This window comes from Bubalus kerabau, chromosome 7 (assembly GCF_029407905.1).
Source record: "Bubalus kerabau isolate K-KA32 ecotype Philippines breed swamp buffalo chromosome 7, PCC_UOA_SB_1v2, whole genome shotgun sequence".
NCBI classification, from domain to species: domain Eukaryota; kingdom Metazoa; phylum Chordata; class Mammalia; order Artiodactyla; family Bovidae; genus Bubalus; species Bubalus kerabau.
The window spans coordinates 75,581,085-75,608,714 of NC_073630.1; the positions used below are offsets into that span (position 1 = coordinate 75,581,085).

Consider the following 27,630-nt stretch of genomic DNA (forward strand, 5'->3'; position numbering starts at 1 on the left):
CATGGTTAGTATTTTTTAGAAATAAAGTTTTTTTAATTAAGGTATGTGCATTGTTTTTTCAGATGTAGTGCACACTTAACAGACTACAGTATAATCTAAACACAGCTTCTTAAAAAATTTACTTATTTTTTAATGGCTTTGAATTTTAATTTTATTTCCTACTGAAGTATAGTTGATTTACAATGCTGTGTTAGTTCCTGGTGTACAGCAAAGTGATTCAGTGTACAGTAAAGTGATTTAGTATATATATATTTATATATACACATATATATTTCATATTCCTTCCTTTTATGGTTTATTATAAGATATTGAATATAGTTCTCTGTGCTATAGGACCTTGTTGTTTATCTATTTTTTGCATACTAATTTGTAGGGCCTTGTTGTTTATCTATTTTAAATATACTAGTTTTTATCTGCTAATCCCAAACTCCTAATTTACCCCTCCCCCTTTTCCTTTGGTAGCTATAGTTTTGTTTTCTATGTTTGTGAGTCTTAAACATAACTTTTATATGCCCTGAGAAACCAAAAATCCACGTGACTCACTTTATTGCCATATTCTCTTTACTGGGGTGGTCTGGAGCCAAATCTACAATATCTCCAAGATATGCCTTTATCTCATATTATTGTGTTGGCCAAAAAGTTCCTTGGGGTTTTTCTGTGATATCTTACGAAAACCCTAACCATTTTGGTCAACCCAGTATTCCACATAGTGTGGAATTGCTAAAATTTTTGCTACCTGTGTCATTGTTATTCTCATTCTTCTTTCAAAGAAATCTAAAATCAGAATATTTATACAGAGTCTAAAAGGTGATGTGTCTAAAAAATGGTAAGGAGGTCAGTATGGCCCAGGTAGACTGTATCTACAGGTTGGACTCAGGTTATAAAGAACATAGTATGATAACTAAGAGTGAATGGATTTTACCATATAAACATGGAGAATAAACAGAAATTTTTAACCAAGGGAGTGACATGAATAACATGCCTGTTAGGAAGTGAACTATGGCAAAAATAGGGAAGGTGGATTTGGAGACTTAAGAGACTGATGGAGAACAGTGGAGACAATGTACCAGGAGTCAAACAGTGGCAATGAGCTTGGAGAACAGTGGCCAGATTTAGGAAACACTTGTTACACAAAATCAGAACAAACAATGTAGTAAGACCAAGAACTTGCTGTGTTTGTTTAATTAAGGAATACTATTTAGGAAGAACTAAGGTGGAAACTTCTTTCTCCCTCTCTTGTTTCCTTGCAAGGCACTATGTACATCCTAAGATGGAAAGCAGCCTAAATGGAATGGCCTGTCTTATTCTGGTACATGTCTGTATTCAGAAGTTATTGTTGTTCAGTTGTGTCCAACTCTTTGCAGCCCCATGAACTGCATCACACCAGTCTTCCCCGCCCTTCACTATCTCCCAGAGTTTACTCAAACTCAGTGTCCATTGATTGGGTGATGCTATCCAACCATCTCATTCTCTGTCGCCCCCTTCTCCTCCTGCCCTCAATCTTTCCCAGCATCAGGGTCTTTTCCAGTGAGTCAGCTCTTTGCATCAGGTGTCCAAAATATTGGCACTTCAGCTTCAACATCAGTCATTCTAATGAATATTCAGGATTGTTTTCCTTTAGAATTGACAGGTTGGATCTCCTTGCTGTCCAAAGGACTCTCAAGAGTCTTCTCCAACAGTTCAAAAGCATCAATTCCTGGGTGCTCAGCCCTCTTTATAGTCCCGCTCTCACATCTGTACATGACTACTGGGAAAACCATAGCTTTGACTCTACAGGCCTTTGTCAGCAAAGTGAAGTCTCTGCTTTTTAATACACTGTCTAGGTTTTTCATAGCTTTTCTTCCAGGGATCAAGTGTCTTTTAATTTCATGGCTGCAGTCACCATCTGCAGTGATTTTTGGAGCCCAAGAAAAAAAAGTCTCTCACTGTTTCCATTGTTGCCTCATCTATTTGCCATGAAGTGATGGGACTGAATGCCATGATCTTCTTTTATTTTATTTTATTTTATTTTTAAACTTTACAATATTGTATTGGTTTTGCCAAATATTGAAATGAATCCGCCACAGGTATACATGTGTTCCCCATCCTGAACCCTCCTCCCTCCTCCCTCCCCATACCATCCCTCTGGGTTGTCCCAGTGCACCAGCCCCAAGCATCCAGTATCGTGCATCGAACCTGGACTGGCGATTCATTCCATATATGATATTATACGTATTTCAATGCCATTCTTCCAAATCATCCCACCCTCTCCCTCTCCCACAGAGTCCAAAAGACTGTTCTATACATCAGTGTCTCTTTTGCTGTCTCGTATACAAGGTTATTGTTACCATCTTTCTAAATTCCATATATATGCGTTAGTATACTGTATTGGTGTTTTTCTTTCTGGCTTACTTCACTCTGTATAATAGGCTCCAGTTTCATCCACCTCATTAGAACTGATTCAAATGTATTCTTTTTAATGGCTGAGTAATACTCTGTTGTGTATATGTACCACAGCTTTCTTATCCATTCATCTGCTGATGGACATCTAGGTTGCTTCCATGTCCTGGCTGTTATAAACAGTGCTGCGATGAACATTGGGGTACACATGTCTCTTTCCATTCTGGTTTCCTCAGTGTGTATGCCCAGCAGTGGGATTGCTGGACATGATCTTCTTTTATGAATGTCGAGTTTTAAGCCAACTTTTTCACTCTGCTCTTTCACCTTTGTCAAGAGTCTCTTTAGTTCCTCTTCACTTTCTTCTATTAGGATGGTATCATCTGCATATCTGAGGTTGTTGATATTTCTCCTGGCAATCTTGATTCCAGCTTGTGAGTCATCTAGCCCAGCATCTCACATGATGTACTCTTTCTTTAAGTTAAATAAGTAGGGTGACAATATACAGCCTTGACGTACTCCTTTCCCAATTTTGAACCAGCCTCTTGTTCCATGTCTGGTTCTAACTGTTGCTTCTTGACCTGCCTACAGATTTCTCAGAAGACAGGTAAGATGGTCTGGTATTTGGAATATTCAGAATAGGAAGCAAAATTAAAAGCTCACTGGTCAGGATGGTCAGAATCTTGAAGTATGAGGCCATTCTATAAAAACAGGACTTTGCCTTGACTACTGGAAATAAGTTTTAAGAGAAAGAGAGTTGATGATAGAAAACTGAGAAAAGCTTTAAAACTACAAGGAAGCCTCTAGAAAAATTACATACAATTAATTTTATTTTTACACTATATTATTTTTTAGGAAGATGGAATATTTTGAAGAAAAGACTAATATATAAAATATAATGCCATTGATTATACTGAAAGAGCTTTAAAATAAGAAATTAAAGAAGCTTTTAAAATAAGCAAACTATTTTTTAAGATCTTTCATTTTTTAAAAGTTATTTCCACCAGAAATAAAGAATCCCATATGTTTTTGTCCACTGACTCTTTAGGCTAGTAAATGAGCAACTACAGCGGTCACTTGAGGATTATCAGCACCGACTTAACATGAAAAGAAGTGAACTTGAATCAGCCCAAGCACAAGTTAAAATACTGGAGGAAAAAATAGGTAAGTGTTCTTAAATTTTGTTTTTGCTGATCCTAATTTACTTTGTCTAAGAAACCTTGCTTTTCATTTATAGGTAAACTACACCTCAGGATGACTTCACAGAATGAAGAGGCTCATGTAATGAAAAAGACCATTGGTGTTATTGATAAAGAAAAAGACATCCTTCAGGAGACTGTGGATGAGAAGACAGAAAAGATTGCAAACTTGCATGAAAACCTAGCTAGTAAAGTATGGGACTATTAAGTAATATTATCTGCTATCTGAACAGAAAATCTTATTCTGTTTCATATATGCAGTTTTTTTTTAATTGAAGGATAATTGCTTTACAAGATATACAGTTCTTATTTCATAAGAACCATGTGTGAGTTCCCAAGACCCAGAGCCATCTCTTCTAATATGTTTAAATTTCATTTTATCCCAATAATTTGAATTTTTAAAAGTTCTATTTCTAGAATACAATTTTATCATATATGATTACAGCAAACTCAAGGAACAATTCAGATTCTTAGAGTGGGTAGAAATACGCCAATATGTGAAATATATTTGGTACATGGAAATATCTTTACTTAGAGCCTTCTTTTATAACATGTTATGTGATTGAATTTAAACTATATAAATGTGATAAATTTTAGAATTCAACTGGAGATACTTCTACATGAATGGTTTAGAATCTGATATATTTTTATAATTTCTGTAGGAAAAAACTATTACTCAGATGAAGATAACAGTCTCAGAGTATGAATCTTCTCTGAAGTAAGTAACTGATGGAATGGCATCCAGCTTTTTAAGAAATTTTCAGTGAATGCAGCATTATCTGTTTGGATAGCAGTCTGGCAATAGGAAAATTTCTTTTTTCACTTTTCCTATTTTTGCCAGTGGAAGTTATCATTTTCTCAGTCTCCTGCATAGATATTGTTATCCTCTAACTTTCTCCCTTCCTCTGTCATTGACATTTAAACAATTATGTCTTATTAATTTTTCCGTTACACACCTACTTACTCCTAATTTCTACGGCAGTTATCCTGTGCAGGCCCTAATCATCAAAACTTAGATTACCTCAGCAGCTAGTACTGAATTTACTCCACATCTAAACCTTTTTAAGTATGGTTGCAAGATTTTACATTTGGTGTCTGGTCTCTCTACTTCAAGAAAAAAAGCACTAATTGTATTTCTTTTATATACCCTTACATATTATATGGGCCTCCCTGGTGACTCAGCAGTAAAGAATCTGCCTGCAATGCAGGAGACACAGGTTCAATCCATGGGTTGGGAAAATGCCTTAGAGAAATAAATGGCATCCCACTCCAATATTCTTGCCTGGAGAATCCCATGGACAGAGAAGCCTGGCAGGCTATAGTCCATAGGGTCACAAAAAGTCAGACATGACTCAGCAACATATTATATAATAGTAGGGACTTAAAACATTTAAATAAATATTTACCAATTGAATCATTTATGTTCTACTAACACTTGAAAATCTTCTGTTTTTACTTTAATTTTATAATAATAAATGTATTTTAAGACTTTATTTTCACATAATGATTGGTAGAGATCTAAAATGTCTTCTTCACCTAATTAATTAATGTCTTAATTCAGTAGTTGTCATTTCTTTTTCTGTTTTATTGAAGTATAGTTGATTTACAGTGTTGCATTAATTTCTGCTGTACAGGAAAGTGATTCAGTTATATGTATATATTCTTTATCATATTCTTTTCCATTATGGTTTACTATAGGATAATGAATACAGTTCCCTGTGTTACACAGTAGGATCTTGTTGTTTATCCATTCTCTATACATTCATTTGCAACTGTTAATCCCAAACTTCCAGTCCTTCCCTTCCCTACCTCCTCCCACTTAGCAACTACAAGTCTGTTCTCCATGTCTGTGAGTCTGTTTCTGTTTCATAAATATGTTCATTTGTGTCATACTTTAGATTCCACATGGAGGTGATATCAATTTGTCTTTTTCTTTCTGAATTATTTCAGTTAGCATCTCATAATCTCCAGGTCCATCCATGTTGCTGCAAATGGCGTTATTTCATTTTTTAAATTGCTGAGTAATATTCTATTGTGTGTGTATATATATATGTATATATGTATATACCACATGTTTTTTATCTGTTCATCTGTCTGTGGACAGTTAGGTTGCTTCCATGTCTTGGCTGTTGTAAATAGTACTGCTTTGAACATAGAGATGCATGTATCTTTTCAAATTATAGTTTTGTCTGGGTATATGCCCAGGAGTAAGATTGCTGGATCATATGATAACTCTTTAGTTTTTTTGAGGAACCGCCGTACTGTTTTTAGTAGTGGTTGTACCAGTTTACATTCCCAACAACAGTGTAAGAGAATTCCCTTTTCTCCACACACTCTCCACTTTTATTATTTGTAGACTTTTTAATGATGGCCAATTCTGACTGGTGTGAGGTGGTACTTCATTTTAGTTTTGATTTGCATTTCTCTAATAATTACTGATATTGAGCCTCTTTTCGTGTGCCTATTGGTCAGCTGTACTTCTTTGGAGAAATGTCTATTTAGGTTTTCTGCCCATTTTTTGAGTGGATTGCTTGATTTTTTTTGTTGTTATTGAGTTGTATGAGCTGTTTGTAGATTTTGGAAATTATGTGCTTATCAGTTGTATCATTTGCAAATATTTTATCCCAATCCATAGGTTGCATAGTTGTAATTTCTTGCATTCTTAGTATATTTAGTTCAGAGTAAAATAGTTTCCTTTTAAATGAACTAAATTTTCCAAAAAGCTTTCTTTATTATTGCTACCCCACTCATGTAACAGCCACCTAAAGGAAACATTGATTAATCGGGACCGTGAGATAAGCAGCCTCCGGCGCCAGCTTGATGCGGCTCACAAAGAACTTGATGAAGTAGGAAGATCTAAAGAAATGTCTTTTAAGGAAAACAGAAGATTACAGGATGATCTGGCTACAATGGCAAGAGAAAACCAGGTATGAGCACAGTACATAAACTTTGATAGTTTCATAATATGCAGTTTTACAATATATTCAATGTTTGCTAAATTTTAAAGCTCTAAATATTAGGTCCTCTAAATTTTAATTATATAAATATGAGCAACAAAAGAAATAACTCTTTAAGGAGAATATTGTTTATAAAGGTATTTTAAAATGTGGCTTAGAATACTTCTGTATATTATAGCAGTAATAAACCATCAGACACCATTGTAGGCTTTGTTGCAAGGAATCCTGAAGCTGGGAGCGTGGTGTTCTCTATGGCAGAAATCTTTGTCAGTCTACTGCATGAGGACCCCAGTATCACTCCCAAGGCAAAGTTGCTGTGTTTTAAAGACCCGTGGTAGATTTTAATTATTTGTACTTACTTCCAGTGGCTTAGAGATTACCTACCTATAAGCTAATTAATGAATATTGTAGAATGGCAAATACCGAAAGGTATTGGCTGTGTTTGTACTAGGTTTTTAAAGGATCATACCAAGAAAACCAGTGATTTTCTTATTTTAAATAGTTTACATTTTTTGAATTACTCATTATAGAGCACATTGCTGATATATAAATTTTTAAAAATATTAATTCCTGAGCCCTTAGTTGAAGTACCAGATATGTGGTCAGTTATATTGTGGGAGATATATGGTAATAATTGGTTAGAAAGTCAAGATCAGTCAAAAAAACATGTGAAAATAATACTTAGGAACAGTTTTCCTTTTTTCCTACTCTCTCTTAGTCCCCAAATTCAGAAAGAGCTGTTTGAACATAAGTAGAACTCATTAGGTGCTACATTCATTTTATATTGTCTTCAATTTTCTGATTTATAGCAAATTTCATTGGAATTAGAAGCAGCAGTGCAAGAAAAAGAAGAAATGAAGAGTAGAGTTCATAATTACATAACTGAAGTGTCACGATGGGAGAGCTTAATGGCTGCTAAGGTGAAAAAAGCATTGGTTAGGTTGAATTTAAGACTGATTTTGTTTTAACTTTTTCATGTTTTTTATTCTGCCTTCTCTATTAGATATTAACATATGAAAGTGGAGATCTTGCCTGTTGTCCTTGTATATTTTCTTACATGTCTTATTTAGTATAGTATCTGCACAGATGGCTTATGCTTCCTAAATTAAAGCAAAATCCCGATGTGTTGTATGTTTATGACATAGGTTTTCAGTGAGTGACCATTACTAATTTAGAAACAATTTAACTGTGATTAAACCAGGAAAAAGAAAATCAAGATTTGTTAGATAGATTTCAGATGCTTCATAACCGCGCTGAAGACTGGGAAGTCAAAGCCCATCAAGCTGAGGGAGAAAGCAGCTCAGTTCGACTGGAACTTCTTTCTATAGACACAGAGAGGAGACACCTTCGAGAGAGAGTGGAGCTGCTAGAAAAAGAAATTCAGGAGGTAATATATATATATATATATAATATTTTTCTTGTACAGACATAATTTAGTAAAACAGAAAACATTCAAAGGCACTTTATCAAAATGATGTTTAAACATTGGTAAAATCAAATTGAATGGTAATCTTTCGTCATTAATTCTGATAATTTGCTTAGGAGAGCTCCATTACTTTTCTATTGTAGTAAAATACACATAACATCAAATTTACCATTTTAAGTGTACCACCATCCTTCTTCAGAACATTTTCATCTTCTCCACCTAAACTCTGTACCCATTGAATACTCACTCCCCCCGGCCACTGACAACCACCGTTCTCCTTTCCTGTGAATTTGGCTATTTCATTTAGCCCTAAGGTTCACTTAAATTTTAAGGTTCACCCATGTTGTGGCATGTGTCAGAATTTCATTTCTTTTTAAGGCTGAATAATATCCCATTTTTTGTATATACCACATTTTGTTTATCCATTTATTTGTCAGTGAACATTTGGTTTATTTCCATCTTTGGCTATTGAGAATAATGCTGCTATGAACACGGGCATACAATATCTATTCAGGTCTTTGGTTCCTGTTCTTTAAGATATACCTAGACGTTGAATTACTAGATCATAGTATGATTTTGTGTTTGATTTTTTTGTGTAACTGCCATACAGTTTTTCACAGGGTTTGCACCATTTTACATTTCTACCTGCAATGTTAGGGTTCTAGTTTCTCCACATCTTTACCAGTGCTTGTTTTTTCTGTGTGTGTGTGTGGTTTGTTTGTTTTTAATAATAGCCTTCCCAGTGGAGTGAAGTAGTATTTCATTTTGGTTTTGACTTGTATTTTCTTAATGATTAGTGATGTTGAGCATATATTTTGTGCTAATTGGCCATTTGTATATTTTTTTTAAGAAATGTCTATTTAAATCCTTTGCCTATTTTTTTAAATCAAGCTGTTTTTTGTTGTTGAGTTTTAGGAGTTGTTTTTGTATTCTAAATATTTGTCCTTTGTTAGATATGTGACTTGTGAATATTTTCTGCCATCTAGTGTCTTACCTTGTCACTCAGTCTTATCCTTAATGCAGAGAAGTTTTAAATTTTGATGAAGTCCAATTTATTTGTTTCTTTTTGCCTGTATTTTTGGTGTCATATCTAAGAAATCATTGCTAAACCCAACATCACAAAGCTTTTTCCTTTTTTTTTCCTATGAGTTTTCTAGTTTCAGCTCTTACGTTGAGGTTTTTGGTCCATTTTGAGTTAATTTTTGTATATGAAATAAGATAAGGTTCCAATTTCATTCTTTTGCATGTGGATTTAAACAAACTTTTCCCATAAAGAGAGTCTAATAAAAATCTCTTAATAAAATTTTGAGTTGAGTTAAAATATAGGAATCCTTAGTAAGTTAGATTGATGTAGAACTGTTGGTTATTGGTTCTCCTTTCATTTTGTTGGTGGAGTATTGTAGCTGGTCTTCATTTTTTAGAAGAAAGCATTGATTACTTTTAGTGTGTAGAATTATGCACCGCCCCCCACAAACACCAAATATATTTAGTTCCTAGCTCTGAGAACCTGTGAACGTGACTTCTGTTTGGAAATAGTGTCTGTGCAGATATAATCAAGTTAAAATGAGGTCCTGCTGGGTAGGGTGGACCCTAATCTGGTAACTGGTATCCTTATAAAATAACAGCGATTCAGACACAGAAGGCCCAGCAGAGAATGCCACATGAAGACAGAGGCAGAAATTGAAATGAAGTGTCTACCAATGCAAGGAACCCCACAGATTGCCAGTAGTCACCGAAGCTGGAGAGAGGCATGGAACAGAGTCTCCCACAGAACCTCTAGAAGGAACCAATCCTGCTGACAACCTAGATTTCAGACATGAGGCCCCAGAACTGGGAGGGAATGCGTTTCTGTGTTTTAAGCTAGCTAGTTTGTGGTAATTTGTTATGGCAGCATTAGGAAACAAATACAGACGTTGGTACTAGGAAGTGGGGTGCTGCTGTAACAAACCTAAAAAGGGTCTTTGGAATTGGGTAATGGATACATTCTGGAAGGGTTCTGAGTGTCTGATAGAAAAGCCTTGATTACCTTGAAGAGACTGTTGGTAGAAAGGTAGACATTAAAGGTGAGGACTCAGAAAAAACAGGAAAGCTATAGAGATAACTTCTATTATTTACAAAACACGTAAATCATTATGAATGGAAGTTGTCCAGAAATAAGAATGTTTCTTCCACTGTGGTCTCAGATGCACTGGAGGAACATGTTTTTGGATGCTGGAGGAAAGGTGATTCTTAGAAAATGGCAGAGGACTTGGCTGAAGTACGGTCTGCTCTTAGGAAAGCAGAACTTAAAAGTGATGAACTTGGATATTTAGTTGAGGAAATTTCCAAACGAAGTGTGAAAGGTGCAGCCTGATTTTTCCTGCTGTTTGTAGTAAGATGTGAAGGAAAGAGACAAATTGAGGAAGGAATTGCTAAGCAAGAGAGGAGCCGGGACTCAATGATTTGGAAAAGTTCTAGCTTGTACAGATAGGGTGTTCTGGAGGCAGGAAAGAGACTGCGGCTAGACAACCTCTTGGTGAAGCAATTAAGTGAGTAACCCATAGATCCAGCCAGTCACCTCAGCAGAAACACTGACAGCTTGGGCTGAAAGGGACAGAAATAGGATGATTGAAAGGAAGGCTGAACTCCTTGGATCTTACAAGCAGAAAACAGGTCAGTAGAGTTCCAGAGAATAGCAAGGAGAAATAAGAAAGCCTTCCTCAGTGATCAGTGCAAAGAAATGGATGAAAACAATAGAATGGGAAAGACTAGAGATCTCTTCAAGAAAATTAGAGATACCAAGGGAACATTTAATGCAAAGATGGGCTCAATAAAGAACAAATAGTATGGACCTAACAGAAGCAGAAGATATTAAGAAGAGGTGGCAAGAACACACAGAACAACTATACAAAAAAGATCTTCACGACCCAGATAATGACATCGTGTGATCACTCACCTAGAGCCAGACATCCCGGAATGTGAAGTCAAGTGGGCCTTAGGAAGCGTCACTACAAACAAAGCTAGTAGAGGTGATGGAATTCCAGGTGAGCTATTTCAAATCCTGAAAGATGATGCTGTGAAAGTGCTGCACTCAATATGTCAGCAAATATGGAAAACTCAGCAGTGGCCACAGGACAGGAAAAGGTGTTTTCATTCCAATCCCAAAGAAAGGCAATACCAAAGAATGCTCAAACTACTGCACAATTGCACTCATCTCACATGCTCCAAGCCAGGCTTCAGCAGTACATGAACCATGAACTTCCAGATGTTCAAGCTGGTTTTAGAAAAGGCAGAGGAAACAGAGATCAAATTGCCAACATCCGGTGGATCATGGAAAAAGCAAGAGGGTTCCAGAAAAACATATTTCTGCTTTTTTGACTATGCCAAAGCCTTTGACTGTGTGGATCACAATAAACTATGGAAAATTCTGAAAGAGATGGGAATACCAGACCACCTGACCTGAGAAATCTGTATGCTGGTCAAGAAGCAACAGTTAGAACTGGACATGGAACAGCAGACTGGTTCCAAATAGGAAAAGGAGTACGTCAAGGCTGTATATTGTCACCGTGCTTATTTAACTGATACGCAGAGTACATCATGAGAAACGCTGGGCTGGATGAAACACAAGCTCGAATCAAGATTGCTGGGAGGAATACCAGTAACCTCAGATATACAGATGATACCACCCTTATGGCAGAGGTGTAGAACTAAGAGCCTCTTGATGAAAGTGAAAGAGGAGAGTGAAAAAGTTGGCTTAAAACTCAACATTCAGAAAACTAAGATCATGGCATCTGGTCCCATCACTTCATGGCAAGTAGATGCAGAAACAGTGGAAACAGTGGCAGACTATTTTTTGGGGCCCCAAAATCACTGCAGTTGGTGACTGCAGCCATGAAATTAAAAGATGCTTACTCCTTGGAAGGAAAGTTATGACCAACCTAGACAGCATGTTAAAAAGCAGAGACATTACTTTGCCAACAAAGGTCCATCTAGTCTATGGTTTTTCCAGTAGTCATGTATGGATGTGAGAGTTGGACTCTAAAGAAACCTGAATGCCAAAGAATTGATGCTTTTGAACTGTGGTGTTGGAGAAGACTCTTGAGAGTCCCTTGGACTGCAGGGAGGTCCAACTAGTCCATCCTAAAGGAGATCATTCCTTGGGTGTTAAGACTGATGTTGAAGCTGAAACTCCAATACTTTGGCCACCTCATGTGAAGAGCTGACTCATTTGAAAAGACCCTGATGCTGGGAAAGATTGAAGGCAGGAGGAGAAGGGGTTGACAGAGGATGAGATGGTTGGATGGCATCACCAACTCAATGGACATGAGTTTGGGTAAACTCTGGGAGTTGATGATGGACATGGAGGCCTGGCATGCTGCAGTCTGTGGGGTCGCAAAGAGTTGGACACGACTGAGCAACTGAACTGAACTAAGAGTTAAAAACCTCTGATCTTCAGGAAAAGGGAAGAATAACTCTGAGAGTGACTGGGAGACCAGCAGGGCTGCTCAAAAGCTGGTGGGGCTGTTGCATTACCACAGGTCCAGACGGCATAGGCCCAGGGGACTGGACTATTTCCTCCTTGACTCCGTAAGGCAGCACCACTGCCACTGTGGCCAAGAGGTGTGGCTGCCCTCGCAGGCCCAAAGGAGAGATCATCAAGATAGAGATCGTTAATTTTAGACCCTTGAAATCTAATGAAATTTGCCCGGCTTGAGTGTCACCTTACTCTAGACCTACTTACTCCTTCGATTCCTTCCTTTTTCTCCCTTTCATAATAAGACTATTTTATTTCTTCTCCACCATTGTATTTTAGAGGGAGGTAGTTTGTTTTCTAGCATCACAGATCATGGAGGGAGAGGAATTTTGCCCCAGGATGGACCATTCCCAGAATCTTACCGTTCTGATTTAGGTCAGATTTTGGACTTAAGAGTTGATGCTAGAAATATTGGGATAGAATGAATGTATTTTGCACATAGGAAGGACTTGTGAATTTGGGGGAGCCAGAGAGTTGCTAGAATTATGTCCCCCCCCCCCCCCCGCAAATATATTAAAATCCTAACCACCAGTACCTGTAAATTTGACCTTTTTGGAAATAGCGCCTTTGCAGGTGTAGTCAATTTGAGATGAGGCCATACTGGACTAGGTCAGGCCATAACCCAATGACTGGTATCCTTATGAAACAAGACAAGTCTGGACACAGAATACATGAGGGAGAGTGCCAATTGAAGATGAAGGCAGAGATCGGAGTGCTGTGTCTGCAAGGCAAGGAACACTGAGGATTGCCAGCAGTCATAGGAGTTTGGAGAGAGGCTTGGAACAGATTGTTCCTCACAACCTCCAGCAGAAGCCAATTCTGCCGACATCTGAATCAGACTTGTACCCTCCAAAATTGTGTGGCAATAAATTTCTGTTGTTTTAAGCCCTCCAGTAATTTGTAGCAGTCCTAGGCCTCTAATACACTATTTCTATGTTTTTCTGTTATGAGTATGTAACTAAAGGAATGTTTCTCAACCTCCTAATTCTCAGAAGTCGTTCTTTAGCTCTTCTGTTCTTTGTCATTGTTCATGTCTTATGTGGTACATGAAATTGCCTTATGTATATTTGGGGAAATTTTGACTACTTCATTAATATTTGGAAAATCCAAATATTTTTCTGCAACTGTTGAAATGTATTAAAACTTCACATCCCTGCATTAGATTTGTAATGTTGATGATTTCAGTAAATCCTGTGTAATAATTTAATTTTCAAATGTGGAATTCTTCCTAAACTCTAGAAGTAGAGCTTTATATTTATTTTTATTTATTACTCATTTATTTTAATAATTACTAATTTATTTATTTATTACTCCATTTTAAATATGGATCATTCTAGGAAAAAGGGTCTTATAAGTATTTCAAATTTTGCTCATTATTTCAGTTATTAAACTCCTAAAATTGTATACTATTATTAGCTTAAATTTAATTATGATTTTTGGTATGTAATTTTAAAGCAAACTCCAGTTTTGAAATTCAAAATTTAACTCAAGGCAATTGAGGAGTGGTAAGTATTTATGTTATTGATGTGTTCAGTTCAGTCACTCAATCGTGTCCGACTCTTTGTGACCCCATAGACTGCAGCACACCAGGCCTCCCTGTCCATCACCAACTCCCAGAGCCTACTCAAACTCATGTCCGTTGAGTTGGTGATGCATTCCAACCATTTCATCCTCTGTCGTCCCCTTCTCCTCCCTCCTTCAATCTTTCCCAGCATCAGGGGCTTTTCAAATTAGTCAGTTTTTCACATCAGGTGGCCAAAATATTAGAGTTTCAGCTTCAGCATCAGTCCTTGCAATGAATATTCAGGATTGATCTCCTTTAGGATGGACTGGTTGGATCTCCTTGCAGTCCAAGGGACTCAAGTGTCTTCTCCAACACCACAGTTCAAAAGCATCAATTTTTCGGCACTCAACCTTCTTTATAGCCCAACTCTCACATCCATACATGACTACTGGAAAAACCATAGCTTTGACTAGATGGACCTTTGTTGGCAAAGTAATGTCTCTGCTTTTTAACATGCTGTCTAGATGGTCATAACTTTTCTTCCAAGGAGCAAGCATCTTTTAATTTCATGGCTGCAGTCACCATCTGCAGTGAATTTGGAGCCCAAAAAAATAAAGTCTGTCACAGCTTCCATTGTTTCCCCATCTATCTGCCATGAAGTGATGGGACCAGATGCCATGATCTTAGTTTTCTGAATGTTGAGTTTTAAGCCAGCTTTTTCACTCTCCTCTTTCACTTTCATCATTGTTTTAACAAAGGGAGTTTATAAAGGAAAAATTTAACTTAAGCAATCCCTATCAATCCTAAAACAATAATTTTCATCTTTGCATCTTCTATATATATATGAGATAGTTACCATGATTAATAATTATGCATGACTTATTTTTTAAGCTTTATATAGGCCATCTTTAAATAGCAGAGAACTTCTTGAGTGTATCTTAAAATTGTAAAATTTTTTAAATTGCAAAAATTGGCTCTTATAGTTTTATAAAGTGACATTGTAGCTATACAGATTCAAACCTTTAAAAGTATTGGGTTACTTTAATTTCATACTTATTTCTTTTTCTATTTTCAGCACATGAATGCACATCATGCTTATGAATCTCAGATCTCATCAATGGCAAAAGCTATCTCTAGATTAGAAGAAGAGCTGAGACACCAAGAAGATGAGAAAGCAGCAGTGTTAAATGATTTGTCATCTCTTAGAGAACTTTGCATTAAGCTTGATTCAGGCAAAGATATTATGACCCAACAATTGAATTCCAAAAATCTTGAATTTGAGAGGGTGAGAACTTAAAAAGATTGTCTTGTAGCCTAGCATTTTATTTAGCCCTACTCTGATTGTTTTACTTTACCATTCACTACCCAATATATTTGTTCCCCTTTAGAGCAGTGACTTCTGACTACAGGATTTTGACAGCTAGATTTGACTATTAGATTCATTGCCAAGATTTCTTTGGCAAATATGATAATGAAGTTAGGTGCTATTTTGAAGCAGATGGGTACTTAGAACATGAGTCTTCTAATTATAGAAGAGGAACATATCCCAATGTATTTTCTTTTTAAGACTTATGTGAAGAATTGAGCAGCTTATTCCTCCCTAAGTGGAATATTTTTCCTGATAAAAATTTTACTCTAATTTGAAAGTTGAGTAAGCTGAAACTTTACATTCCTAAACTGAAGCGTTACTTTAAACAACCCAATGTGTATTCTTGAACATGAGTGTTTCCAGTTTTCACTCATTTAGTAATAACTTTATTTTCAGAGACAGAGAAGCTTCAAAACTGGTTTGGCTGTGTAATGAGAATATATATATTTAATAAACCAGAAGGGCCTCCTGGCTGATAAAATGGTCACATTTTAGAGTTTTATGTTAATTACCCTTTCTTGACAAAATAATGCAAAAGAAAATTATCTGAGGGTTGGAATAGGTCTTATGGTCAAAATAAATCCTAACTAAAAATAACAAAGATTATTGTGAAAATAAGATGTTTTTATTATACTTAAAAAAGGATTTTAGAATCTTTAGTGAGTGCCCAGAATAAAGCAACTGATGTGTGTATAGCTCTCCAGAAAGTATTTCAGAGTAAGTCTAAAATTGTACTGAGGTAATCTTACTTTGTTCTTGTAGGTTACAGTGGAATTAGAAAATATAAAATCAGAGTCAGAGCTGTTAAAAAAACAACTGTTGAGTGAGAGACATACAATTAAAAACCTTGAATCATTGTTGGCTACAAATAGAGATAAAGAATTTCATTCCCACTTAACTTCCCATGAGAAGGATACAGAAATTCAGATACTTAAAGAGAAGTTGACCCTTTCAGAAAGCAAACTGTAAGTGTCATAATTCAACCTATGTAAAGGAAATATTCTGTCACAAATAATTTTTCAATATGAGTAGTTTTTTGTAGACTTGTAACATAAAAAATATGATAGAAAAATACTGGAGGAACAAAAAAAATTTTTTTTCAATTTTTGGGGAGAAGAGGATGGGAGTTCGAAGAGTGGTAACAAACCAAAATATTTGGCTTATGTAGCAGCTCCTATTGGAAATCCAGAAGAGACATCATGTTTAGAAATGTAATTTGTGTGTGTTCACTACAGAAAGGGTACCCATGAAAGTGAATGAGTGACCTTTCGAAAAATGTCTACAGTTCAGGAACAAAGAGGAAAATCAGAGAAAGGGAGAACATTTCAGAATGGGGAGAGTTGGCTGTGTTTCATGCTATGGATTAAGAAAAAAACTTTGAAAAGCATGAAATTTGACCCTCATAAATATATGGATTACTTTTTAGGAGATTGATGATGGTGCCTTTTTAGGATGGAGAAGTTTGGACATATTTTTTTTTTTTTTTAATTTTATTTTATTTTTAAACTTTACATAATTATTAGTTTTGCCAAATATCAAAATGAATCCGCCACAGGTATACATGTGTTCCCCATCCTGAACCCTCCTCCCTCCTCCCTCCCCATTCCATCCCTCTGGGTCGTCCCAGTGCACCAGCCCCAAGCATCCAGTATCGTGCATCGAACCTGGACTGGCAACTCATTTCATACATGATATTTTACATGTTTCAATGCCATTCTCCCAAATCTTCCCACTGGACATATTTTTGGAAGAGGGAGTGAAACCCAGGATAGATAGTATAAGTAGAAAAATTAATTAAATTTATTTATTTATTTTTGGCTGTGCTGAGCCTTCAGTACTTGTGTGCAGGCTTTCTCTGAATTGTGGCCAGCAGGGCCTACACCTCATTGCAGTGCCTGGGCTTATTGCAGTGGTTTCTCTTGCAGAGCACAGGCTCTAGGTGCGCGGGCTTCCTTAGTTGTAGCCTGTGGGGTCTAGAGCGTCGGCTCAGTAGTCGTGGCACACAGGCTTAGTTGCTTTGTGGCATGTGGGATCTTCCTGGGCCAGGGATTGAACCTATGTCTCCTGCATTGGCAGGCAGATTCGTAGCCACTGTACCACCAAAGAAATCCCAATAATTAACTTTTAAAAGGAGTGAGAAATATTACTTTTCCTGAGGTAGGAGTCAAGAAAGAGCCAATAAAAATACTTTACATTTCAGTGTTACAATTCATGTCTTCTCAAATTTGCACCTCCAGCATTGCTGGAGTGCCTAGCACATACTAAAAGCTCAATAAATGTTTGTTAAATAAATGAGATGAATGAAAAAGAAAACTTTGTGATGGAAATCCAGATGATTATGAAGTTATTGTTGAAAAGTCTTTTTTTATCCTTATATGTCACCTCCATTTGTTTTTATTAATAACAAAAACAAAATTCCGTAGTACTTGACTCTTTAAAACAGAGTATTTGTTACTTACTTACTTACTTGATTTTTTTAAATTTGTTTTTAAGAAATAGTCAAAGCCGGGAAAACACCATGCTCCGGGCTAAAATGGCACAATTACAAACAGATCTTGATGTTCTGAAAAGGCAGATTTCAACTGAAAGATATGAACGGTAAGAAAATATTTTTAACATTGGACAGTGTTTTTATTTATTCCCTATATTCTACTCCATAAAGGCTTTTATATGGCTTATAAATAGCAAACTTTTCTTGGCATTAATATGGAAGATAAATTCCTTTGGTAATTTTTTCTAAAATGGCAATACATGTTGCATAAGATAATATCCCCATAATAAAATAGCAGAGTAGCATGTATTGTATAAATAAACATTTGCTATAGCGTTCCTCAGGGCAAAATCAGGACATTATTTCAAAGGATATAGTTAGGGAATCAACAAAGTAGTAAGGATTCTACAAGAGCCAAAACTTTATGATCCAACAGGAAATTCCAAATACAAATTATCATATAAGTGATGATCATAAGGGCAATTAAAAAATATATACCATATGCTATGTATGTATCTTATTAACTATCTAGTATTGTACCTATCTTATTTTTAGAAACTAATGTCACACAATTAGTAAATAGCAGAGCCAAGACTAAAATCTAACTATAAACCCTGTGTTCTTAATCTTTACAATATATTCCTTACAGGCTAGTAATTTTCAGACTCTCTTATATTTCAGTTCATTAGCTTTATTATGTTGAAAAATTTAATTTCCAAGTGTTACAAATAGAAATGAGACCTGGTTTAACAGTTAAAATCCAAATCTAATTTGCAAATCAATTTGTCAAGTTAACTTTTCTTCCATTATTCTTTCCTACCATATTAATACCATAGACATCAACATATCTAAGATTTCATTCTCAAATAGTGGTCAGATTGCTTATTTAGATCAACTTTTTGGGTTCTCTAATCTTACTCTTATCCGTTTACATCAAAAACTTTTAAGTCATATGCAATTTAGATTATAGATGAAATTTGCTAGGAAATGAATATTTATGATTTCAAAGAGAGATGAAGCCTGAGATTGCATCTTTGTCATGAAAGCAATGTTAATTTCTTGTACTTTAGAAGATCAGTTTCTGAGCATGCTAAACTGAATGTGTATGATGATTTTCATTTATTAATGACAGTTGATTCATGGGGTCGCAAAGAGTCGGACACAACTGAGCGACTGAACTGAACTGAACTGAATGACAGTTGAAATTCTCTTCAAGGGTCCTAAACCAGGCTCTTTATTTCTTTGGGTTAGAGACCCCCTTAATTCCTCTCCTTTTTCTTGTCCATGGTCCCCAAGGAAACCACTACCCATGTAGCCATGTCTTTCCTTCTAGTTACCATCCAGCTAGACCATGCATTCTTAAAGAGGCAATATCATTACCACAGGGAACAATATGGGTTCTTGGGGGAAGAGGGAATGGCAAAAAAACCTTAGGTGTTACAGTGATTTGTGGCCCTCTGAAGGGCTACAGTACATTAACAGTGTATCTGTGTATTAAAATTTGACAGAGGGTAGGAGAAGGAAATGGCAACCCACTCCAGTATTCTTGCCTAGAGAATCCTGTGGATGGAGGAGCCTGCTGTCCATAGGGTCGCACAGAGTCGGACACGACTGAAGCGACTTAGCAGCAGCAGCAGCAGGACATCTAATGGGACATCTAAAAATAAATTTTAGGGGATTATAAGGAAAAAAAGTTTATGAAGCACCTATCTAGGTAGAAATCCTAGATATTGAAAAGTTCAAGTCAGAAAGTCTAGTCCAGGCACTGAACAGCCCACAATAGAGGTGGCAACATACTCACTGTGCTTCGTGGGACAGACCCAGACATGGGGAAGGAAAGCATAAAAGAAAACAGATGATTTTACTTCTAACATTGGGGCATTTTGACACAGGAAGAAGGAAGAGGGGTAGATTTATGTGCAAGAAGTGGGAGAACTAGTTGCAGAGAAGGGGAGGCATCAGCTTTGAAAAATCTATATTCAGAGGAGCTTTGAACAATCTCTTAAAGTACATATTCCTTTAATTGAAATCTTTTATCCACAACTTAAAAATTATATAAAGACATATGATTTAAATTTAGTAGAAATACTAATTAATTGAATAGAAATTATGTAACCAATAACAATAACAGAGCCTTTTATTTGTATACCACTTTTTGGTATAATCTCTTATTTTGTCTTTACTGACAGAGAACGAGCAATTCAAGAGATGCGTCGGCATGGTCTTCGCACGCCACCCCTTAGTTCTACTATGAGGTCTCCTTTACATTCTCCTGAACATATAAACTGATTATCAGAAAGGTATCTATATAGCACCAAGTACAAGCAAAACTACTAATAATCTCTGGTTATAAAAATTGCGAGAGTTGTTTTCTGAGTCGGTGGGGAAGAGATTGCCTAGAAAGGTAGTCGAGAACTTTTGGAAGTAATGGAATGTGCTGTATTGTGGTGGTTACATGGGTGTATACCATTGTAAAATCTCATTGAACTGAACATTTATAATCCATGCATCGTATTGTGTGTAAATTATACTTTAAAAATTAAAGGACAATATGAAATCTCACAGGGTAATATTTAATAAAGCCCCAAACTCAAGGTACAAATAACAAATAGTGAAAGTATAGACAAATACAGAAAATATTATTTAATATTGAAAGCTAGGACAGATTTTTTAAAGTAAATTATAATATACATAAAAAAGAAAGAAATACATACAGAAAAGTGCTGTATCATAGTATATATAGCTGAGTGAATTTTTATAGATTGAACACACATATGCAACCTGCACTCAGATCAAGAAACAAAATATAACCTCTCTTTTGGGCTTCCTTCTGGTTGTAATTGGCTCAGACAGTAAACAATCCGTGCCTGCAATGCAGGAGACCTGGGTTCGATCCCTGGGTTGGGAAGATCCCCTGGAGAAGGGAATGGCTGCCCACTCCAGTATTCAGGCCTGGAGAATTTCATGGACTATCCATGGGGTCACAAAGAGTCAGACATGTCTGAGCAACTTGCACTTCACTTCTGGTTGTAATCCCTGCTCTGAAAGTAACTGTTTTGGTTATTCAAAGTATAAATGCCTTTTCTCTGTTCCTGGACATTTTATAAATGAAATATATTTCTGACTTTTTTTCTTCAACAATACCTTTGTGAGATTCATTTATACTGCTGTGTACTTGTAGATGGTTCAGTCTTGTTGTATCATATTCCATTGTGTGAACTTACACAGTCCATTTACTCATTCTGTTTTTGATGAGCATTTGATCATTTCCAGTTTGGGCTATTATAGACAGAAACATGATGAGCATTCTAGTACCTTATAGATACCATATATTTCTTTGGGGTATACTTTTAGGCATGAAATTGTTAGGTCACACTGGACACACATGTTCAAGCTTGTTTTGGCAAGTCAGTTTTCCAAAGTGATTGTAAAGAGCTGGAGTATATTTGAGGAAGAGTCAAAGTGATGTGCTCATACATTGGACATGGGAATGAATGGGTCAGACCCAGAGTTTGAAAGGTAGTTGAAAGGTAGGTAGTCAAGTCTTAATCTTGAAGAAATAGTAAAGTCAATCGTCCGTCCTTTTAAAAATTATACTTTTTGGCCTCTTTCAGTAGAAATATATAGAAAATAATTGTTTCCTTAGTGACTCAGGATCCTGATAAGAACATTAGTTATGTTCTATTCTTTAATATACTGATGTCCCAGGTTTATTAGTATTTGTAAGGCCTTTGTTTAAATGATTTCAGATTGCTGTGCTTTTGCGTTTATTTATTTGATTAAAACATGTGTTTTCTTCTTTCATTTTGAGGACCACTTCCCAGTGCTGGCTGCAGTCACTGTGTCCTTACAACTTCTAAGCTGCTGCATTAATTTGAATGTGATTAGATGGAGCTTCAGCTTTTCATTATAAAGCCTCTTGGCACTTGTGTCACAAACATTTTTTTGTGCTTGAATCACAGCTGCATTTTAGTTCAAGGGTTGGTAAACTAGGGCCTAGGGGCCAAATCCACCCCACTGCCTATTCTTGTAAATTAAGCATTATTGGGCCATAGCCACACCCAATTGTTTGCATATTGTCTAAGATTGCTATTCTGCAGTGGCAGAATTGAGTAGTTGTGACAGAGACCCTGGGGCCCAGAGATCTGAACTATTTCTTACTAACTGGCCTTTCACATCATGTAGCCTCTGGAAAACTTACCTGTACATTCATGAGATTATAAGAGTGAAAAAAGCAAGTAATTCCCTAGTTTTAAAAAAAGAGGCTTGACTCCAGGGATCTCCACACTATACTTAGAACCACTGATCTAGAACATAGTGGATACCAGCAATCTCTAAATCTGGGATGAATTAGGAAAGTTTTTTTTAACTTATGATAAAATATAAATAACATGAACTTTGCCTTCTTAACTATTTTATAAAGTGTGCAACTCAGTGGCATTAAATTCACAATGTTGTACAGTCATCAGCACTACTTACAAAAATTTTTTATCACCCCAAATAGAAACTCTTTATTGATTAAGCAGTAACTCTCCAGTCCCATCTTTACTTCCCCTGCCCCGATAACTTCTAATCTACTTTCTATCTCTAAAAATTAGCCTGTTCCAGATTTTCATCTAAGTGAATTTATACAGTGTTTATCTTTTACATCGGTCTTATTTCATTTAGGGTAATGTCTTCAAGGTTCATCTGTGTTGTAGAGTGTATCAGAACTTCATTCCTTTCATCGCTAAATAGTACTCATTTGTGTTTATTCTACATTTTGTTTTTCTATTCATCAGTTGATGGACACGTAGGTTGTTTTTACCTCTTAGCTATTCTGAATAATGCTACTGTGAGCATTTGTGTACAAGAGTCTGTTTTAGTCTGTTTTCATATCTTTGGGAGTACCTGGATTTGCTGGGTCAAAGCAATGGCACCCCACTCCAGTACTCTTGCCTGGAAAATCCCATGGACGGAGGAGCCTGGTAGGCTGCAGTCCATGGGGTCGCGAAAAGTCGGACACGACTGGGCGACTTCCCTTTCACTTGTCACTTTCATGCATTGGAGAAGGAAATGGCAACCCACTCCAGTGTTCTTGCCTGGAGAATCCCAGGGACAGGGGAGCCTGGTGGGCTGCCGTCTCTGGGGTCGCACAGAGTCGGACACGACTGAAGCAACTTAGCAGCAAGATAGTTTTATGTTTAACTTTTTGAATACCTGCCAAACTTTTTCCATTTTCTGTTCTAGTAGATGTAGTTCAGAAAACATCTGCAACCATTAACAAATTCCCAGAGTATCCTAGTGATGTTGCTGATTGCTAACACATTTCCATTCATATTTTCTAATGTTGTCACCAAAGCTAATTTTAAGGGGTTTCCCCATAAATACACATAAATAAATAGAAATACTCATATTAAGCCATATTTATAATTTCTTTAATAAATTATATAATCCAGTTTTACTTTTACTGTTTTGATTATTATGTCTTAAAAAAATGCTCACTGAGAAAACATAAAATATAAAAGTATAAAGAAGAAAACCAAAACCACTTTTTTTTACATTTTTTTATTGAAGTAAATGTACATAAGATCAAACATCATTTTGACCATTTTTAAGTATACATTTCTCTGGCAGTTAGTACATTGACACTCTTGTGCAAAAATCAACTCCACCATCAATCTCCAGAACTTTTTTTTTTATCTTTCCCAAGTGAAACTGTACTCATTAAATGACTCCCCAGTCTTCCCTTCCCCCAGCCTCTGGCAACCACTGTTAAAATTTCTGTCTCTGAATTTGACTACTGTTTGTACCTTATGTCAGTAGAATCATGCTGTATTTTTCTTTTTGTGACTTATTTCACTTACTATATAATGTTTTCAAATTTAATCCAAGTTGGGAGTATGTTTTAGATCCCTTCCTTTTTGAGGCTGAATAGTACTCCATTCTGCATATATAACACACTTTGTTTATCCGCTCATCACTTGAGTTGCTTCTGCCTTCTGGCTGTTGTGAAAATGCTGCTGTGAACCCAGATGTACATGTAATACATGTAATACTATAACTCAGAGAAAATAAGCAATTAGCATTTTGGTATATACTTCTTTCTTATGTTTGATTTGTAATAAATATGCACACATGCATAGACATATGTATATAATTCTTATAGAAATTATCTTCAAAATAAGTTTTTATCAGTTTTTTTGTTTTGTTCTGGGGGGAAATTCTAAGATACTTCTAAAAATATTTGATTCTCCCTAAAACATGCTATTTTAAGACTCAGACAACATAATTTACAATACTTGTTTGTAATTTTAAACCTAGACATCATATTAGCTCTTATTTTGAGTGAGTTTTCTCAATTAACATTCTCTGTTACCCTGTTCTTTTCACTGTGTATCATTCTTTTAGTACTCATACTTTGACATGCTTTTGTAATTTAAGAAGAATATCTTTTAAAATAGAGAACAATACTTCTTAACTATTAAATATAGCTTGATTGTGGGCAAGTTTTTATTAGAGACTGTAATTTCAGTTAAAACATTACTGAATTTCAGTTTTTCATGAATGTACTAATTTTATCATTTTTTTCTTTAACCCATCTTTCCTCTCCCCCTTTTTTCAGAATGTTGGCTTTCCGTGAGTTGGAAAGGACAAACAGTAATGAAATATTTGAATTACTTGTTCCTGAAAATCATGAACATTGACACAGATTCTACCTCTGTCAACTTTTATTTAAATCAGTGGATATTTTTGTAAAAAATTTGGTTTAAAAGAGCTGTACTATGTGTAAATTTTTATACGTATGACAGAACAGAATATATATTCATAGTGCTAACTGATTTTATATCTGTATTTTTATTATTCCTGACTTAAATTACTCCTCAAAGTATGTTTATACTGTGAATTAATTTATTGTTCACATTATGTTTTAATAATCTTTTTCATAGTGAGCCATAATATGTGTATGTAAATATTCTTACAGTGCTTGTTTTTAAAGTGTATTTGGTTTCCATGTCTGTGTTTATAACCCATATTTTTAATGCATTCACAAAGGATGATCAACTTTGATGCTAGGCTGTCATGTTTAACTTTTTTCTTCTAAATGTGAAATTAATTATTTGCCAATTTGGTATCTGTCATTGAGGGAATTATATTCAGGTCTTTCTTATAATATCAGAGGTCTTGATAAAATAATGGTTATCATATATCATTTGTTATTACCAACTAGAACTATGATGGCAAAGATACATTCATATGTTATATACAACATTATACTATTTTGGCTATCACATGAACTCTTCATATAATGCAAATGCTATCAAACTTAAACTAAAAGCTGTATTTAGAATTTTATATAACAATAGAACAGAAACTTGGGATATTTTTCAGTAAATAAAATTCCTCACTGTACTAATGTAAAACTTTGAGTGCAAAAGGATATGGGGTAAATACAGCAAAACATTTTGTTAAGATTCCAATATACATTCAATAATACTCAGTTTTCTGCTTCTAAATCTGTGTGTTGTAACTTATCAGTCTTCCAGAATAGTATGTAAACACTGACCTATTGTGGCATATTAAATATAAAGCAGCTTTTTACCATCAATTTCAAAGTTGTAACGTTAAGAATTTATATATATATATACAGATATTAATATAAGAACATAAGTAAAAAGGAGATTGTCATACAAAAATGAATCGTGTTTGAACCATACACATTTGAAGAAAATCCTGTTCTTAATAGATTTCATTATGATTAAAAAAGAACTTAAAAACTAACATAAAATGGAAGACCGATTATTTATGATACATTTTATTTCTTCCTCTGGTTTAATAAAGTAAATTTATAAATGTTTGTGTGTGCCTAGGGGTGAGCAGTGCTCTTCTTCTGAAATTAATATTCTTTGTATGTTTGCATTATGCCCTTTGCAGTAATTCAGTAGGTACTGGAGAGTGATGTGGCTTTTCCACCATCTGTGTCATTTTATGTATTCTGTCTCCTGTGTGTGAATTCATGTATTACACCAAATGACAGTAGAAATGGGACTACTTACAATGTCATAAGAAAAATCTTTTAATAAATATATGTAAATAATATTTAAATATTTGTCCCCCGTTTCCCCCAAAACAACATATTTTGTTGAATATTTTATTTTAATGTTTTCTATAATTAAAAATGTATAGCTTGCCATAATTTTTATTTTCATAACCATGATATTACAGTTTTTTAAGTAGTTTTATCTTAAAATACTGAATGTATTTTATAGATTTTTAAATTTGTTTTAAAAAATTTTAAATTATGGAGCTTGACATAGATTTTCAAATAAACTTTCCAGTCAATTTATTTTCTCTTTCTTACAAATAATTTTTTATAATGATAGCAATATTCCTAATTCTAAAGTTAAGTACAATTTACTTATTCAAATCAATTTTTTTTTTTTCAAATCAAATTTTATCATGTTGGGATTTGGAGAAATTTCTGAACTCAGATTGCAGGCCCTTTTTTTTTTTAGTTGACTTACATTTATTTCCACTTAATTCAAAATATAAGAAATGAAGTCAAAGTTTCTGTTTGAAATCCATCTACACAATGTTTGAACAGGCTTTGTGTGTATGTGTACAGTTTTCTCTCTTGTAAATACTGTTTGTTGACTACATTAATTATCATTGAATATGCCACCTGCTACCTCACCTTATTACAACCTATCAGACATCTGATCTCATACCTCTCTCTTTTTTCATCTTGAAAATTTTAGTTCCTGGCTTACGGTCTTAAGTCCATTACTTCTACCCTCAGTCTTTATGTCAATAGCTTGTTGCAACAGTGGTTATTAACCAGGCTTGCATATTGGAGTTACCTGAAATTTACTAATAAAAAACTAATTTCTGAATCCTGCATCAGCCCAAGTAAATCAGAATCTCTGTGAGTGAGGTGTTGAGCTCTTTTTTTAAGCTTTAGTTTCTCTAGATGACTCTCATGTGTGGCCAGGATTTAAAAATGCTAATTGAGAAATTGACCCACATATTGACTTCATGACTCATTAATGGGACTCAACCTATAGTTTGAAAATACAGCTCTAGATCTTGTCATTACCTCCAAAACTCTTGTTAACTATTAGCATCCTACTTCCTCCTCTTTCTAGGTAACTCTGTTTATTATGTCTATCCTGACAGTTCTTTGACTCTTAACAGGATCTTGTGACAGTTGATTCTGTCACCTATCCCCCATCTACAAGTCCATCGCTCACTTTGCTCTTTATATATCATAGACATTATTTTCCTTGCATATACTCTCAATTCCCTTGTCCCTGTGAACTGAAAACTCAAATCTTGTGTATATGAAATTACTTCAGCTACTCTGCACCTGTACCTAAGTTGCTGAAAATGCCTGGAGAAAAAAACAATGATGCTGACTCTTTTCACTTGAAATATGGCCCTGAAAATCAAGGCCCACAACACCCTGTAAGAATAGTTAAAACATTTTCCTGATCAGTTAACACTTTTTTTCCCCAACAAGTATTTCACACCTTCTCCTCTTTACTCAGACCTTCTATCCTCCTTCCATCTCACGCTCAGCTTGTTTCTTTTTTCACTGTGTGCATAAAACTTCCTTCTCTCGTGTTCTATCCATGAGCCATCTCAATCCTCTAGCTATTCTGTCTAGTTGTGACCAGTGTTCATTCCTTCTACTACTCGGAAGACTCCTGCAATTAAGCCCACATTCCTAGTCATTTTTGCTGTATTAGCTTTTCCCACTTGTATACATACCTCTCATTTTTAATCTCTCATTTTAAATCCCTTGCAAACCCTACC

General features: G+C 35.4%; 1 protein-coding gene across 4 annotated transcripts in view; it reads left to right on the top strand.

Moving 5' to 3' along the window:
* Nucleotides 1-26,157, top strand: part of CEP135 (centrosomal protein 135) — a 79,921-nt gene extending 53,764 nt beyond the window's left edge. For all 4 annotated transcript variants that reach the window (XM_055588634.1, XM_055588635.1, XM_055588632.1 and 1 more), the window contains 11 exons: nt 3,425-3,540; nt 3,614-3,768; nt 4,238-4,293; nt 6,334-6,502; nt 7,342-7,452; nt 7,734-7,919; nt 15,051-15,260; nt 16,107-16,309; nt 17,838-17,942; nt 20,025-20,135; nt 24,440-26,157. In XM_055588634.1, the coding sequence (XP_055444609.1) occupies nt 3,425-3,540; nt 3,614-3,768; nt 4,238-4,293; nt 6,334-6,502; nt 7,342-7,452; nt 7,734-7,919; nt 15,051-15,260; nt 16,107-16,309; nt 17,838-17,942; nt 20,025-20,124 (1,411 nt within the window). In that variant the 3' untranslated portion in view covers nt 20,125-20,135; nt 24,440-26,157. The remainder of the gene's footprint in view (nt 1-3,424; nt 3,541-3,613; nt 3,769-4,237; nt 4,294-6,333; nt 6,503-7,341; nt 7,453-7,733; nt 7,920-15,050; nt 15,261-16,106; nt 16,310-17,837; nt 17,943-20,024; nt 20,136-24,439) is intronic.
* Nucleotides 26,158-27,630: the final 1,473 nt, after the last annotated feature.